At 38.3% G+C, this 18757-nt stretch overlaps 1 protein-coding gene across 7 annotated transcripts in view; it reads right to left on the reverse strand.

Annotated features, from left to right (window-relative positions):
- LOC123514579 (zinc finger protein 280D-like) overlaps nucleotides 1-18757 on the reverse strand; it is an 88538-nt gene that overhangs the window by 25498 nt on the left and 44283 nt on the right. For 3 of the 7 annotated variants that reach the window (XM_045272539.1, XM_045272541.1, XM_045272540.1), the window contains 2 exons: nucleotides 2892-2935; nucleotides 565-2380 (listed from right to left, as the gene is read on the reverse strand). In XM_045272539.1, coding sequence (XP_045128474.1) covers nucleotides 565-1446 — 882 coding nt within the window. In that variant the 5' untranslated portion in view covers nucleotides 1447-2380; nucleotides 2892-2935. Of the gene's footprint in view, nucleotides 1-564; nucleotides 2936-18757 lie in introns of those variants that run through there. The other 4 variants (XM_045272543.1, XM_045272542.1, XM_045272537.1 and 1 more) reach the window with 2 other exon arrangements.

Raw genomic sequence — 18757 nt, forward strand, 5'->3', positions numbered from 1 at the left:
CAGATAAGTAGAATTAGCCAAAAATCTGGAACAAATGTCTAGAAACCTCCCTCTTAAAAGAAGTCAGGTCATAGGAAGATTTCAATACAGAAGCAAGTAGGCAGTTCCAGAGTTTACTAGAGAAAGGTATGAATGATTGAGAGTACTGGTTAACTCTTGTGCTATCTAATTGGACAGAATAGAGTGAGAAGAAAAGCTTTGTGAAGCAAGGTTGCAGGAGAAGGGGAGGCATGTACTTAGCAAGATAAAAAGAGTAGTTAGCAAGAAAATATCGATAAAAGATAGCGAGAGATGCAACATTCCGGCAGTGAGAAAGAGGCTGAAGACAGTCAGTCAGAGAAGGGGAGTTGATGAGACGAAAAGCTTTTGTGGAAAGAAGTATATACGAGTATCATACAGGGACTACCAAGTGTAAGCCCAATGGCTTCCTGCACCATCCTTTATATTCTTATTTTCTAGTCATAGATTATTTACTCACCCTTTCCTATACAACCTAGCTTTATTGATGCTATTGATGTTTTCTATCTTCTATAAAGCACAATATTTTGCCTACTATTACCTTACCTCAAAGTGGTCTTCTACTACCTCCTCCTCCACCTCCATTTTGATGTCATCTTGGTCCAACAGCAGGCCCAAAGGAGAAGCAGCCAATATTAAGCTGCTGTTGGTCTTCGTTGTCTCCTCCCCACACTGGGAATGATCTGATAATTTCTTGAGTAGCTGGTGGTCAGGTGACACACTCAAGTTGATCTTGGAGTCCATGGGAATCATCACCATGGGCTGAGTAGTCCCCTTGGTAGTATTACTCATAGATACTTTTCCTTGGATAGCTGATAGTTCTCTGGAGGAGTGGGGTGCCTCACTGTGCCATGTGGCTGGACTGACAGGTGATGATGAACCAGCTGTTTGAATGTCAACTGATTCATGGGACTCATAACCAAAGTCATCATCTAGAAGATCCCTGAAAGTCTGTCCAGTAGAACCTGGTGGTGCAGCATTGGGTGGTTTGAATTGATGTGGAAGTGGTTGAGAGGTCTTAACTAAGGAGTTTGGGAGATATGCTTGTAGCTTAGCAATGAGATTTTGATTTATCAGGTACCTACTGTGGCCACTCTCACGAGAACCAAATGCAACTGTTTGACAGGGAAGTTTAAGAAGCCTACGTGGTGGAGTTGGAGCTGGCTCTAGGGTTACACTGGTCATGGTGAGACAATCCTGCAGGTGGTCCATGTAGTCCTCCATATCATCACACAGTACATTACACCGTCCACACACATATTCCCCATCTTCTTCCATACAACCTCTTGCCTGCAGAGTAGGACGCCAAGAAAGGCTAACATGGGGATTTCTTTTTAATTGTGCAATTTTTTCCATGATCAGTTCACTCTGGGAAACCTTGTGCTCAGAAAATTTTGTCTTTTGTATGTATTGCTTAGCTTGTTCCATGTTCCTTGTTTCCAAGACAGGGATTTTAGAAGAGTGACTCTGTTCTTCATTTCTGCAGTCACATGGACTTTTTAATGAATATGCTGTTTCAATGGAAGGAAGAAAACGGATTCCTCTTCTTCATGGTTATCTTGCTTAGAAACTATGATTGGTTCTGAAAGAGAGGTTTCTTCAGCAACTTCTGACGCAATGGAGGTTGTTACACTACATACAGACATGTTTTCATTGGTTGGAGTTTCTAATGTTTGGGTCTGCTTAGCCTCACCTACTAAAGTAATCATAGAAACTGGCTGCTGGACCATTTCCTGTGAAGGAGGTGTGGGACTTCTCTGGGACTTTCTGGAGGATGACTTACTAATGTTCTTGGTCTTAGGCTGAATTTGCACAAAACTGTTCATAATCTTAGCTGCCTCAGGATTCAAAGTTAGTTTTGAAGCCAAACTAGCAGTTATTTTTCTTTTTGTACGTTTCACTTTCTTTACAATTTTTGTGCACTTGTGGTTGGTAAATTGGAAAAGAGTATAGAAAGTGCTACTGCATTCAGAGCATACATAAGAGTGAACTTCCCTCATATGTTTATTCACCTCATCTGCAGATGAGAAGTCAATAGAACAAACAGGGCACTTGGGATCTATCTCTCCTTTCTCACTCATTGGTAGAGACAGTTCACTCTTCTGATCTAGATAACACTGTTCACTATCAATACTTATTTGTGTTGCAAAACTGTCACTGTTGACTTTGGTTTTACGGCTGTCCTTCCCACGGCGAGATTTATGAGTGCTAAGATAGTGAGTCTGCATATCTTTCAGGGAAGGAAAGATTTTGTCACACAGCACACACTTGACATGGTTGTCAGAGGCATCCTGGTCTGTCCTCTGAAGCTCCTCGGAAGTATCAGTGCTTGCAGTTTGGACATCACCAGGAGCTGGTTCCACTGGATTGATTACACATTGTTTAGAATCTGAATTATTGCACTGAATAATAACATTGCTATTAGTAACTGGAACATCCACTAGAGAGGAGCATGTAGTTACAGGAACATCATTCTCAGCCAAAATGCTGCTCTTTACAGTTACATTTTGAGTGTTATTATTACTGTAGGTCACAGGAATGGTAGTGGTAGCAAGGGGAGTGTTAGGCTTGGAAATATTCAGCACCAGGACAGGCACCCATTGCTGTGTTGCCTCTGCAGGTGCTGGCTGTGAGGGATGAGCAGGAACCGCTACTGGAGCACCACCTGAGGTTCTGCCTTTTTTGGGGTCTATTTTCCTGCGACTTGACCTCAAAATTCTTATTTTATCCATGATTGAAGTCTTCATTTGGAAAGACTGAAGTTAACTAAATCAACTACAAACAGAAAAAGAGCAGAAACTGATAAATCATGCAAAGCAAAAGGCAAACTTTTCAAACAAAGCAGTTCTATTGAAACACAAACACAGCCTTACTTTGATGTTCTGTGTAGTTCCTCACACCTCCATTTTACTTGATTCTGAGAATTGAAAGAAAATGCATAAAACATCAATTAAACATATTAACTACTCAAAATGTAAATGAAGTCATAATAGTAGTTTTGAACAAAATACCTATTGTAGATAATAAAGGTTTTTCCTGGATCTCATAAAATAACAGAAAAACAGTAATAATTCCCATTGATTTACTTGGGGACATCAGTAGCTGAGGAAATCTGACTCTTCTTCAGTTCTGTTACACAAGATTGGGTTATTACATACTGAGTTAGTCACAAGTGATATGGAGCATCTCACCTCTAATAACAGATTTATTTACTGTAACCCTAAAAAGCTACTCACACAGAACTTTGTTTCTTTCATTTTAAGGAAATGTCATGATTGGGACCTGATCATTCAAAATGGAAAAAGAGCTTTTTCAATAAATGTTAGATAGTTCATACAGTTAACATAGTTATTACATTACTTCATAGAAGAAAATGTCATATATGAATTCTATAAAAATTATCAATAATGCTCTTATCTTACTAGAGTACATGTGTACATCTACATTACATTAAAAAGAGAAAAAGAGCATGCTATCAAACTCACTTGAGTACTATCCTTTACAAGAATACAATATATCTTCGGCACATTCATAAATCAGAAGTCACTGAATACCTTCCACTTTCATATACAGGTTGATCACTAATCCAGCAATTATTAGTCTGGCACTAATTTCAACAAGCACAATTTCAAATTTCTCAGGCCACTACTGCTACTCTTGAGCTGCATTTTTGCAGTCAACTTCAACCAGAGGTGATGTTAAGCAGCTTCAGTGGATTTGCAAGAATGTGCTGTCTTGCTTCCTAGCAATTATATGAGGTTACTAGGACTCTTCTGATGATCAAAAGTATCATTTATGCAGCTTAAGTGGCACTAATATTCATATGAGAAATAAAAAAATATAATGTGATTCTTCCAAGGCCTTCAATATTTGCTGATTAAAGATGCTCATTCATGGTAGCTAAATAATAGTTACACTGCAAAATATCTGAATGGAAGCAGCTTCAGCAACCAGTGTTGTGTGCTACACCGTCACTTTACCACATTGTTTAACCCTTAAACTGCTAATTCCTAACTGTTGAATGCTTTGGTGCGCCTAAAATATAAACATTCCCATGTCAGAAAAAATATATTTTGAATTGTATGCCATGAATGGCAAACATCCAAAATGCATTAATACCGAAGTTTTGAATCTGTAAATAAATAAATAGAGCAAGAAATAGGCCTACAAAACTACATGGGCTTTGAAAAGCGCGGGGAACTAGTGACACGTCGGGTGCACTGTATGGTCTGGATTGGGAGCTGAGTGGTACCAAGATGGGCCGTTTTCTCTCTCTCTCTCTCTCTCTCTCTCTCTCTCTCTCTCTCTCTCTCTCTGTGTGTGTGTGTGTGTGTGTGTGTGTGTGTGTGTGTGTGTGTGTGTGCATGTTTCTGCGTATCCTACACGATACGAGTCTTCTGTATAGATGTTTTGTTCATATATATGTATGATAGAACTTTATCTGTGTGTGTGTGTGTATTCACCTAGTTGTATTCACCTAGTTGTAATTTTACAGGGCCTGGGTATCATACTCGTGTGGCCCCGTCTCCATATCTACACACATCCAACTTTCCTTTAAAACTATGCACACTCCTTGCTGACACCACCTCCTCACTCAAACCATTCCACACCTCCACACATCTTTGTGGGAAACTATATTTTTTCACATCCTTCAAGCATATTTCCTTGGCTATCTTTTTACTATGCGATCTTGTAGTTCTACTTAAGTTTTCCTCTCTCAACATCATTTGCTCATTATCCACTTCATCCAGTCCATTCAACAGTTTATAAACCTGTATTAAATCTCCTCTTTCTCTTCTTTGTTCCAAGGTAGGCAAATTCATTTCTTTTAATCTCTCCTCATAGGTCATTTCTGCCAATTCGGAACCATTTTTGTTGCCATTCTCTGCAATCTCTCCAACTTCCTTATATGCTTCTTTTTATAAGGGGACCAAACCACTCCAGCATATTCCAATCTTGGTCTAATTACCATACTAATTAATTTCTTCATCATATCTTTATCCATATAATGGAAGGCTAATCCAATATTTTTATCAAATTATACGTTTCTCCAAACATCTTATCAATATGAGCCTCAAACTGCCCATGGTCTTGTATTATCACTCCCAAATCCTTTTCCTTTTCCACCTTTTTCAACACTACTTCTTCACCCATCTTATATGACCCTCTTGGCCGTCTTCCACTCTTCCCATCTCCATCACATGACTTTTGCTCAGATTAAATTCCATTTGCCACCTCTTGCTCCACTCCCAAATCTTATCCAGGTCTGCCTGTAAAATTTCACAATCTTCTTCACTCTTCACACACCTACACAACTTCGCATCATCCGCAAACAAATTAATATAACTGTTTACTCCTCTGGCATGTCATTAATATATACCAGGAAAAGTATTGGTGCCAGCACTGAGCCTTGTGGGACTCCACTCTCCACCACCAACCAGTCCGACCTTGCATCCCTTATTACCGTTCTCATCTCCCTCCATCTCAAGTAGTTTTCCATCCACTTTAACACTTTTCCTTTCAGTCCTCCATAAATCTCTACTTTCCATAACAGTCTCTCGTGAGGTACCTTGTCAAAAGCTTTCTTTAAATCCAAATATACACAGTCCATCCATCCTCTCTCTCCTGTATTTTGTCAACCACTCTTGAATAAAAGCTCAGTAGATTTGTTACACATGACCTCCCTTTCCTGAAGCCAAATTGATGATCCGATAATAACTTATGATCCTCCAGGAACCGTATCCAATATTTCTTTATCACCCTCTCACAAATCTTACCGACCACACTTGTTAGAGACACAGGTCTATAGTTAAGAGGCTCTTCCTTACTGCCTCCCTTATAAATGGGCACCACTTCAGCTCTCTTCCACTCTACTGGTACTTCCCTGTTTCTAATGAACACCTTATAATATCATATAATGGATCAATCAATTCTTCTCTACACTCCTTCAATAATTTTCCTGAAACTTCATCTGGTCCCATCGCTTTATCATCTTTAAGTTCCTCCAACATTTTATATAACTCCTTTTAGGTATCTTAATGTCATCCATGTGCACATTTCCTTGTACATTCTGTGGCTTTACAAACATTGTTTCTTCAGTAAATACTTGCTGAAACCTATTATTTAGCAATTCCGCTATATTCTTAGGGTCATCTACTATCCCTTGCTCTCCTTTTAATCTTTCAATGGACTCTCTCTTTTAAGTTTACCATTTATGAACCTGTAAAACAATTTTGGATGTTCCTTACTCTTGTCTACAATATCTTTTTCAAATTTTCTTTCTTCCTCCTCCTTACCCTCACATACTCATTTCTCGCCACTCTATAATTCTCCTTATTTAGTATATTCCTGCTCTTTTCCATCTTTTCCAAGCCACATCTCTCTTTTCCTTAGCCTTAACACAAGTTGCATTAAACCAATCCTTTCTTCCTTCCTCTCTCGGTTTATACTTTGGTACAAATTTCATAACTCCTTCTTTATAATATTTCATAAAATCTCATATTTCTTTTGCACTTCTCTGATTTGTAACATCTCCTCCCAATCTAATTTTCTGAAATAATTTTTCAAACTTTGTGTCCATCTTTCTATAATTCAATCTACCACTCCTGTATGTCTCGTCCTTCCTTCGCTGTGTTGTTGCTATCTGCATTTCCATAACCACATGATCACTCTTTCCCAAAGGACACTTGTATTGTATATCTCCACATAGGTACACTTCTCTTGTTAACACCAAATCCAGTCTAGCCGGTTCATCATCTCCTCTATATCTAGTATTTTCCTTCACCCTCTGTTCCATCATATTTTCCATCATTAGATTAAGAAATCTCTCTCCCATGCTTCCTCTCCAACACCACTTACTAGATTTTCCCAATCCACCTCCTTACAATTAAAATCTCCTACTAGTATTACCTTTCTTTTTCCAGATAATACACTTTCCAAACTCTGTAAAGTATCCTTGATCATATTGTCGTATTCCCTTAATGTCCAAGAATTTGTTTTAGGAGGTACATAGGTCACCATGATTATTAATTCTTTTCCATCACTTTTTATCCTTATGCTTATCACTTCTGCGTTGTTTTCTTCAGTATTTACTAGGGAAAGAATAGGAAATCCTGTTACAAACAGTCCGACGAGTAGTTTAAGAGCTTTAGAAAATATTGATATAAAACCAATTGTTAGGAAATTTATTCTTGAACTAGACGATAGGAAAGCTAGTGGTCCTGATGAGCTACATGCCAGAGTACTTAGGGAGGGTGTAGACAGTATTTCTGAAGCACTTAAGTTAATCTTTGAAAGATCACTTAGGTTTGCTGAGATACCACAGGATTGGAAGTTAGCTAATGTTACACCAATATTTAAAAAAAGGTAGGAAGGATTCAAATGATTATAGACCGATCAGTTTAACTAGTATAGTATGTAAGATCCTAGAGAAAATCATTAAGGGTAGTATTTGGGAGCATTTAAATGAGAATAGATTAATTAGAGATACCCAACATGGCTTTAGATCAGGGAGGTCCTGTCTTACAAATTTGCTCGATATCTTAGAATATATTACCAAGGAGTTAGATGATGGAAATAGCATAGATGTTATATATCTAGATTTTAGCAAGGCTTTGATAGGGTACCGCATAGGAGGCTAGTGTACAAATTGAGACTACATGGGATAGGGGGTAGGTTAGTTGATTGGATTAGTGAATGGCTTTCTGATAGGAAACAGAGAGTAGTATTAAATGGGGCACTGTCTGAGTGGAAGGAAGTGGTTAGTGGGGTACCCCAAGGATCAGTGCTAGGACCTCTTCTTTTCTTGGTGTACATTAACGATTTAGATATAGGAATTAGTAGCAAAGTATCAAAGTTTGCAGATGATACTAAGATAATATGTGCAGTACAGGGTGAAAAGGACAATTACAGAATACAACGAGACCTGGACAGGCTGATAGCATGGGCAGACAGGTGGCAGATGGAGTTTAATTCTAAAAAGTGTCAGGTTATGCATTTAGGTAAAGACAACACAAACTTTAACTATGAGATGGAGGGAGTAGAGGAAGGAAAGGATTTAGGAGTAGTGATAGACAGGACTATGAAATTTTCAAAGCAATGTTTAGAAGCAAGAAATAGGGCAAATAGGATCCTGGGTTTTATAAATAGAAATGTTAGTTATAAAAGTAAGGAAGTGGTGCGTAGCTTATATAATTCCTATGTTAGGCCCCATTTAGAGTATTGCATACAGGCCTGGTCACCCCACTATAGGCAGGATATCAACATGTTAGAAGCAGTTCAGAGAAGAGCAACTAGGATGATACCAGCTTTGAAGCGCCTGGAGTATAGAGATAGATTAAAGGCATTAAACATGTTTTCATTTGAGAGGAGATGTATAAGAGGGGATATGATAGAGTTATTTAAAATGTTCTCAGATACAAACTACATAGATGTGAGATCTTTCTTTACCTTAGAGGAAAATATGACTAGAAATCATGGCAGGAAGATTAGAAAGCAAGGCTGCAGGTTAGATATAAGAAAATATTTCTTTAGTCATAGGGTGGTAGACTTCTGGAATGCATTGCCAGAGACGGTTGTAAATAGCACTAGTTTGACAATGTTTAAAAACAGATTAGATAAGCACTTAAATTTATTAGATTTATAATTATGTATAGCGCTGCATGATAGTTTTATAAGAAATTTACTATAGTTAAACAAGACATGATCCCCATGTATGGGGATTACAGATTGTAGAGGAATTCGAAGCAGGACTCAGCCCTGTTAATGGGCCAAATATTTAGAATTAGTATATAATGTATTGTGTACTTGTAAGTGTATCTTTAAGTACTGATGACGAGGTCGCTGTGCAACTGATACAGGATAACCTAGATGGGCCCTGGTGGCCCTTTGTTATCCTATTATTTATGTTTTTTTATGTTCTTCCCATACCAAACCTTATCCACATTTCTTTCTTTCTTCGTCATAATCATAACTCCTCCTCCACCTTTACTCTCCCTATCCTTTCTCCATATATTATATTTATTATCCAAATTTATCTTTGTTTTTTCATGCAATTTTGTCTCAGTCAAACAAACTATATCAGGCTTCTCCACCATCATATAGTCTTGCAATTCCAATCTACTTGACAGTATCCCATCTATATTAGTATACATTACGGTCCACCCACTGCTCCCTCTAGGGGTTCCTCTGTATTCCTTCTTTCCACATACCACTTTCTGACTCTCTCTCCTATCACTCTCCAAAAAAACTTTTCTCTTTCCTCCTCAGACCGCTCATCATTTTTCCTTCTCGCCTCTTCCACCAATTCCTTATATCTTCTCCTCTCTTCCTCATTTCTATTCTTTCTCACAAACACCTCTTTACAACCTTCTATCTCTTTAACTTTGATGTTCTATATAGGACATCCTCCAGATTGTTGTGACTTCATTACTACTTTAATCGGTCTGCTCACTCCCTCCTTATATGGACCCAGTCTATGGATCTCTTCCACTTCTTGTAGGTCTTTTTTCATCATCATTTAGATTTTTAACAGATCTCTTACCGTTTTAATTCTTCCTTAATTCTCTTAGGCTTATATGTTATATTTTGTTCTTTCATCCCAAATATTAACACACTCTTCTTCTTTTCTGCTATTTCCCTTATCAATGTTTCCTTATTCTTCATTACATTAACCAGTTCATTGGACCTTTCTTTTTTGTCTTCCTTCAACTGATCTTTAATTATTTCTTGTAATCCAACCATCTCTGCTTCCCTCAACTCAGTCCATTGTGTTTTCTTCAGTTCCCATTCCCTTTCAAGCCTTTCATTCTGCTCACTAATCATTTCCTTAAAGTCATCTTTCTCCTTTACTACTCTATCCATTTTCTCCTCCAACCGTCTCTTGTATTTTTCAACCTCCACCTTCAAATGCGCATTCTCATCCACCAATCGTTTTTCATTTTCCTCCAGTCTCTTAACTCTTTCCTTCAAAGCCTTGAATTCTCTATCCTGCTCCTCCTCACTCCTCTGAACTTTTAATTCCTTCACTAACTCCTCAAATCTCTTCTCCAACATCACCAATCTACCTTGCAATGTTTCCTGTTGAAGCTGGACTCATGCTTTGACTGGCCACTTCGGCTTTGCTCCTGGACCTCATCAACATATTTTGAATTTAGTAATTTATTCCTTACCGGTCTATCCATTTTTTCTTACTTTTCCTGGGAACATGTGGGTGTGTGGTCACTCCAGGCCTGGTAGTTACGTGTGTGGTTGGATCCTTCTGCTATGGCTGGCCTTTGTTTCCTGTGTGTGTGTGTGTGTGTGTGTGTGTGTGTGTGTGTGTGTGTGTGTGTGTGTGTGTGTGTGTGTGTGTGTGTGTGTGTGTGTGTCTGTCACGAATCCTCTGTACAGATGTTTTGTACGTATTGGAAATGTTTGATTGAGCTGTGTGTGTGTGTGTGTGTGTGTGTGTGTGTGTGTGTGTGTGTGTATTTACCTAATTGTATTTACCTAATTGTAACATATGGGAAAGAGCTATGCTCGTTGTCCCGTCTCCATATCTACTAATGTCCAGCTTTTTCTTAAAATCATGAATATTCCTTGCTGACCACTTCCACGTCTAAACTATTCCATGCTTCCACCCTTCTATGAGGGAAGCTATATTTTTCACATCTCTCCTATAAGTGGCCATTTTAGTTTTTTCCCATGCCCTCTCGACATTCTTTCATTCCACATACACAGATCTTCCCTATCCATTTTTCCATGCCAATCATCACTCTGTATATTGCTATCAGGTCTCCCTTTCTTCTGTTTTCCAGGGTCGGAAGTTGCATTCTGTTCAGTCTGTCTTCATAAGTCAAATCTCTTAAGTCAGGCACCATTTTTGTTGCAGCCCTCTGTACTTTCTCTAGTTTCCTTATGTGTTTCTTTAAGTTCGAGCCCACTGTATTGTTGCATATTCAAGCCTTGGTCTTATCATTGCAGTAATTATTTTCTTCATCATTTCTTCATCTAAATATACGAACGCCACTCTTATGTTCCTCAATAAGTTCAATACTTCTCCAATTATTTTGTTTATATGTCTCTCTGGCGATAGGTCATTGGTAATTGTCACCCCAAGGTCTTTTTCTTCATGACTGGTTTTATGTCTTCATTTCCTATCTTGTACATACTCCTGATTCTTCTTTCACTCTTGCCAAACTCTAATTTCTTGCATTTTGTCGTGTTGAACTCCATTTGCCATGTACAGCTCCATTTCCATATTCTGTCCAAGTCTTCCTGGAGTAGTTCGCAATCTTTGTCACATCTCACTTTTCTTAACAATTTTGCATCGCCTGCAAATAGGCTCACATAACTGGACACCCCATCCACCATGTCATTTATGTAGACCGAAACATTACTGGTGCCAACACTGATCCCTGTGGAACTCCACTCTCCACCAAGCCCCATTCTGATGGTCTGTCCTTAATTATTGTTCTCATTTCTCTTCCTACCAAAAGTCTTCCATCCATTTTAGTAAACTGCCATGCACTCCTCCTACCATTTCAAGTTTCCAGATCAGTCTCCGTGTGGTACCTTATCAAAGGCCTTTTTAAATCCAGATATATTCCATCAGCCCAACCATCTCTTTCCTGTATTACATCTATCACCCTCGAATAGTAACATATCAGGTTTGTCGTGCATGAACGCCTTTTCTAAAACCAAATTGACACTCACAAAGTATGTCATTTTTCTCCAAGAAGTCTGTCCATCTATTCTTCACCACCCTCTCACACATCTTAGCTACCACACTTGTAAGTGACACTGGTCTATAGTTCAATGGGTCTCTTTGTTACCTGATTTATAAATTGGGACAATGTTAGCTCTTTTCCAGTCTTGGGGCACTACACCTTCCCTTAATGAGGCATCAATTACTTCACAAACTTTTTCTGCCAGTTGCTCCCTGCATTCTCTTAAAATCCATCCTGATACCCCATCAGGTCCCACAGCTTTTCTCACTTCTAAACTCCCCATCATATTCTTGATCTCCTCCACAGTTACTTGAAACTCCTTCATAATCCCTTTCTGTTCCATTACCAGTGGTTTGTCAAAAGCAGTCTCCTTTGTGAATACCTTCCAAAGCATCCATTCATAGCCTCTGCCATTTCCTGGGATCTTCACTGCATACTCCATTTACTTCTAAACTTTCAATACTTTCTCTATTTTTGATGTTGTTGTTCACATGTCTGTAAAAAGCCTTGGTTGGTCTTTACATTTATCAATTATATCCTTTTCTTGTTTCTTTCTTTCTTCTCTTCTAATCAACACATATTCATTTCTTGCTCTTTTGTAACTTTCCACTGCTTAATCCGTCTTTTCCTTCTCCACCTCTTCCATGCATCCTCTTTTCTTGTTCTAGCCTTTTCACATCTATCGTTAAACCAGTCCTGCTTTCCAACTTCTCTATGTTGTCTTATTGGTACAAATTTTTTCTCACCTTCTTTGTATATTTTTATAAATTCCTTCCACTTTTCATTTGCTCCTTAGCACTCTTGAATTTCATCCAATTTGTCTCTTGAAAGAATTTCTTTAGGTTTCCAAAATCTGTCTTGGCATAATTCCATCTTCCCACTTTATATTCTTCATTTCTTCTAGATTTCTCTTCGTCTATCACCTTGAACTCCAAAACTGCATGATCACTCTTGCTAAAGGGCACTCCACCCTCATCTCCTCAATGACCATTGGCTCTGTACTAAAGACCAAGTCCAGTCTTGACGATGCTCCTCTCCTCCAAACCTAGTATCTTCTTTGACCCACTGAGTTAACACATTTTCCATTGCCAGTGTCAATAGTGTATTTCCCCATGTTGTCTCTGATCCTTCCATTGACCAGTCCTCCCAACACACCTCTTTACAATTAAAATCTCCCATCATTATAGTTCGTTCACAGCCACCCAACATTTCTTCCAGACATGTTCCTGTATCACTTATCATTTCTTCATATTCCTGTACTGACCATGCATTTGTCTTAGGTGGTACGTACACCACTATGTAGTGCCTCTTTTTTCCTTCATTAGTTTCTGCTCTGATCTTTAGCACTTCTGCCTTTCCCATACCTTTTTTCACTTGATCCACCTTTATATCTTGTGTGTGTGTGTGTGTGTGTGTGTGTGTGTGTGTGTGTGTGTGTGTGTGTGTGTGTGTGTGTGTGTGTGTGTGTGTGTGTGTGTCCCAGTCACGAATCCTCTGTACGGATGTTTTGTACATTTATGTTTGATTGAGCTGTGTGTGTGTGTGTGTGTGTGTATATTTACCTAGTTGTATTTACCTAGTTGTAGTTTTACAGGGCCTGGGCTTTATGCTCATGTGGTCCCATCTCCATATCTACACTTATCCAATTTTTCTTTAAAACTATGTACACTCTTTGCTGATACCACTTCCTCACTCAAACTGTTCCAAGTCTCAACACATCTTTATGGAAACTAAATTTTTAACATCTCTCAGACATCGTCCCTTCCTTAGTTTCTTACTATGCGATCTTGTGCTTCTAAAGTCATATTCTTCTCTCAGGATCAGTTTCTCATTATCCACTTCATCCATTCCGTTAATCAATTTATAAACTTGTATCAGATCCCCTCTCTCTCTTCTCTGCTCCAAGGTTGGTAGATCCATTGCCTTTAGTCTCTCCTCATATGCCATCCCTTTAAATTCTGGAACCATTCTTGTAGCCATTTTTGTAGTCTCTAATTTTCTTATGTGTTTTTTTATGGGGAGTCCACACAACTCCTGCATATTCCAATCTAGGTCTTATTTTAGTACTTATCAATTTCTTCATCATTTCCTTGTCCATACAGTGAAATGCTACTCCAATATTCCTTAGCAAATTATACGTCTCTCTGAAAATTCTATCAATATGGCTTACCGGTTGAATATTTTCTTCCATTGTCACTCCCAAGTTCTTTTCCTTTTTTACTTTTTCTAGTTCTACTCCATCTCCCATCTTATAGATTCCCACTGGTCGTCTTTCACTTTTTCCCATTTCCATGACATGGCTTTTGTCCACATTGAATTCCATCTCCCATTTTTTGCTCCATTTCCAGATCTTGTTTAAGTCTTCCTGTAGTATTTCACAATCCTCTTTTTGTTTAATGACTCTGCACAGTTTCGCATCGTCCATAAACAGATTTATGTAGCTGTTCACTCCTCTGGCATGTCATTTATATATACGAAAAAGTATTGGTGCCAATACTGACCCTGTGGCACTCCGCTGTCTACTGTTCTCCACTTGGACTTCATATCTTTAACTATCGTCCTTATTTCTCTCCCCCTTAAGTAATTCTTCATCCATCTCAATGTGCTTCCTTTTAAGCCACCCTTCTCCTCTAACTTCCATAGTAATCTTTCATGTGGCACTTTATCAAAAGCCTTTTTTAGATCTAAATAAATAGTCAACCCATCCCTCTCTCTCTTGTACTTTATCAACTATTCTAGAGTAGAAACTCAATAAATTTGTCACACATGACTATTTGATAATATTTTCTTGTCTTCAAGAAACTCGATCCATTACTTCTTTATTACTTTTTTCACACATCTTGCATATTACACTAGTTAGTGATACCGGTGTGTAATTTAAAGGTTCTTCCTTCCTTCCGCTCTTATATATGGGAACCACTTCAGCTCTTTTCCACTCCACTGGCACTGTTCCATTTTCTATTGAGCATTTTATGATGTTGTATATTGGACTTGCTAGTTCTTCCCAACATTCTTTCAGTATTCTGCCTGAGACTTCATCCGGTCCCATTGCCTTTTCCTCATACAATTCCGTCATCTACTTTTTTATTTCAAGCTTGGTTACTTTAATCTCTTTCATATGGACAGTCTCTCTATTACCCTGTGGTCTTTCAAATTTGGATTCCTTAGTAAAGACCTCATGAAATTGTATCTTATATCATCGTTAATTGGTATATCCCTTGTAAAAACTAGGTCTAATCTTGCCGGCTCATCGTTTCCTCTGAATCTCGTGTTTTCCTTTACTCTTTGGACCATCAAATTATCTATCATTAGGTTCAGGAATCTATCTCCCCAGGCATCTTCCTCCATACCACTTTCATAATTTTCCCAGTCTACCTCCTTACAGTTGAAATCTCCTACCAATATCACTTTTCTCCTTTCCTTAATGATTTTTGTAAGACTCCTTATTGTGTCATATATCATGTCTTTATATTCTTGGTTAGTCCATGAGTTTGTTTTTGGTGGCACATATGTTCCAATGATTGTTAACTCCTTTTGTTAATATGCATCTTAACATACAGTATTTCTGATTTTCCTTCCCAAACTCCACTTGATTTACCACTATCTCCTTCCTTAACATCATCATGACTCCTCCTCCTCCTTTACCCACTCTCTCTCCTCCATATATTATACCTTTTATCTATGTCTATTTTTATTGCCTCATTTAACTTTGTTTCCACCAGGCATACAATATCTGGTTCTTCTTTCTTTATGTAATCTCTTAATTCTAATTTACTAGATAAAATCCCATCTATGTTTGTATACATCATTTTTAATCTTTTGTTCTTATCATTTTTAGTTAAACTTGCTCCATTCTTTTCTCTTCTTTCTCCTCTATATACCATTTCCTTATCCTGTCTCCTATAATTCTCCAAAAATATGCCTTCTTCTCCTCCTCTGACCTTTCATTATTTTTTTCTCTTGCTTCTGTCACCAGTTCATTGTGTCTCTTCCTTTCCTCCTCGTTTCTATTTTTCTTTATATATATATCTTTGAAACCTTCTGTTTCTCTGAGCTTCGTTTTTCTATATAGTACTTCTTCTGCTGCTGCTTGTGATTTTAGTAATATCTTAATTGGTCTCACTGTTCCTTCTTGATATGGTCCCATGTGTGTGTGTTTTTTTTTGTGTGTCCTGCATGACACAAGTCCTCTGTACAATACCACAGCTCAAAATGCTACAAGGATTGTTGCCCCTATGCCGTAAGAAGCTGATATAATAACAATAATCTCTTGATTGAGATAGAAGTAATAAACTATAGCATAATTTGGTCTCCCCTAAAAAGTTTTCTACATTTTCTATGATACTCAAGGCTGGATTCTACCCAACGAGTCAAGAGGAGTTGCCAGGTGTCTCCTACTTCTCCGTAAAAACTCAAGTGAGGCCCTTGTTATAGTATCTGGAACCCTCATGATGGCAACACTAAGTGGGGAGGAGTCACAAGAGCAGGTCTGAAGGGAAACGCGCCACGAAAAATTCAAAACATTCCCCGCGAAAATTCATGATTACATAAGCGATCGCCGCATCACAGTACTCGAGAGGCTTAATTATATAAACGATTGCTGCAGTTTAAGTGTTAAAGGGTGTCATGCACAAGTGGGGTGTTACCCACAACACTCATAAGGCAGTCTACTTCCATTAATGTGTACAGGCAACCCCTGTTTAACAAAGGTTCACACAACGAAATTTCACTACAACAAAGGTTTCGTTTTACTACCATCTGCTCGTTTAACGAACACCAAACTCGCTTTAACGAAGTTTTATCCAGGTAATTTTTTCCAAATTTGAAAGCCCCACCGTATCATGCAAGCTGACAGGCTTTTGAATACACCAGGAGCTGCTGGTACTAAGGCCTGCCTCAGGAGAAATCCTGAGACACCTGTAGAATAAAGATCAAGATCAAGCCTCTCGTGGACAACACAGGCACTGCAGATACAAAGGCCTGACTCAGAAGAAATTCTGTGTCACCTGTAGCATCAAGATCAAGATCAAGATCACGTGCACCACTTACTCCCCAGTCAAAACATAACAGCGTCACCAGCAGCTCATCTTCCCTACTTCAACTTACCACCAAAATGCCCTGCAATGTGGCCTAACGTTCCTAAGAAGACCAGGAAGTGTCTTACTCTCGAAGTGAAGCTGGGTATTATTCACAGACACGAGGGAGGCCAGAAAACTAATAACATTGCTTGCCACCATCTTGACTCCATCTACTGTCTACTATTTTCAAGTCAGCAGACTCTATTAAAAAGGCTGGTGAGACCGCATCTTCCTTGAAAGCTAAAAGAACCACCTGAACTCGTGACTCTACAATGGATAAAATGGAAAGCCTTGTGGAAATGTGGTACATAAGTTTTGTATGCGGTACCATGATGCGCACTTTGTTTACATTCCACTTTTTGCCGGTTGGTGTATTTCCCGTTTCACTCTCCCTCCCTTCATAAAGTTAAGATCATCAACATTATAAAGTTACGTACATACATACATTAGTGTACATTATAATGACCTAAATTAAATTACCTAAATGTTTAACTTCATAATTTTTACTTTCATTAAACCTTTTACTGTACTATGATGCACTCTTGCTTTGCTTACTCTAAATGGAAGTTCAAATCAGGGGTTAAACTTGTTATAATCGGTTCGCTTAACGATGTTTTGCTTAACGAAGTGTTTTTTTAGGAACGTAACCCCTTCGTTAAGCGGGGGTTTCTTGTAAATATAATGCTTTTTATGTGGTGTATAGGCACAGACACACAACTTGTGTGTATCTGACATTATGACTTGAGATGTGATGTCATCGAAATACAGGTTTGAACCACCCTGCATTGAAGAAAAGATGATCTCAACATGAAATTGAATTATCTTGAGCACTAGAACAGTTATGCACTAGATGGCAGCAAGTTCTGACGTAGCTATGACGTCATCTCAACACAAGCTGGCCATCAAAATGCAGCTTTAGTTGATGAGATTTGCAGCATAAACATCACTTCCAAGCACACCCATTCCAATAGTTCTTCTTCATTTATTATCAAACTTGCTCAGTTATAGATCCAGCCATGACTCAAGCAAATAAAGAGAATGCTTCTCATTGTGTAAACTGTAAATACTGTATATATATTGTCAACAAAAATAAGGATGAATTTCCAAAAATAAAAATTTAAGAGCAATGAGTATGTGAAGCTTCTGTGAATTTTGCAGCAGTGGCACCTCAAAATTTAATCATGAAGAAACAAAAAAAATTGCTTGACAGTTTTGAAGCTACTGACTTTATCAGGCAGTGCAGCATGCAGGTGAGAAAGATATAATCTTCGATGCTATTCAAGATTGGCTAGAAGAATATGAGTGATCTGGGATACCAGATACTTTCAGATGATAAGATTGTTGAGGAGGTGGTCGGTACACAGGAAAACAGCAGCAGTGATGAGGAAGACGAGATGCCAGTGATATTGCCAAAACTATCAAATATACACAAATGGATGGATATTGTTTGTGGAACACACCAAGAAGAGAGATACAGTGGCATCTTAGGAAGATACGAGTTTAATTCGTATCTCAAAAAGTTTGTATCTCAAAACTATTTTTCCCACTGAAATGCACTGAAATGCCATCAATCCGTCCCAGCCTCCCCAAAAAGAGCACCCCTCTTTTTTTACGTGTTTTTAGGTAAGAAAAATAATAACTATTGCACAGAAACATTATAAAACATAGTAAAAGATAATATAAATATACAAACTACTCTTATGATGTATATATATCTCAGAGGGTGCATTCCACAGCATGTTATCCTACCACATTCAAAACCCTTGCTTGAGACTGTCAATCAGCTGGGTGTGTACAAATATAACCCACCACAGAAGAATGGGTGCTCTAATATTCACAGAAGAGCTCACTGACAATCCTGTAAACATTATTCATTGAATAAATTAAGTTTTAAGGGAGAGGGAGGGAGAGAGAGAGAGAGAGAGAGAGAGAGAGAGAGAGAGAGAGAGAGAG

Source organism: Portunus trituberculatus, chromosome 38, assembly GCF_017591435.1.
Source record: "Portunus trituberculatus isolate SZX2019 chromosome 38, ASM1759143v1, whole genome shotgun sequence".
Taxonomy (NCBI): Eukaryota; Metazoa; Arthropoda; class Malacostraca; order Decapoda; family Portunidae; genus Portunus; species Portunus trituberculatus.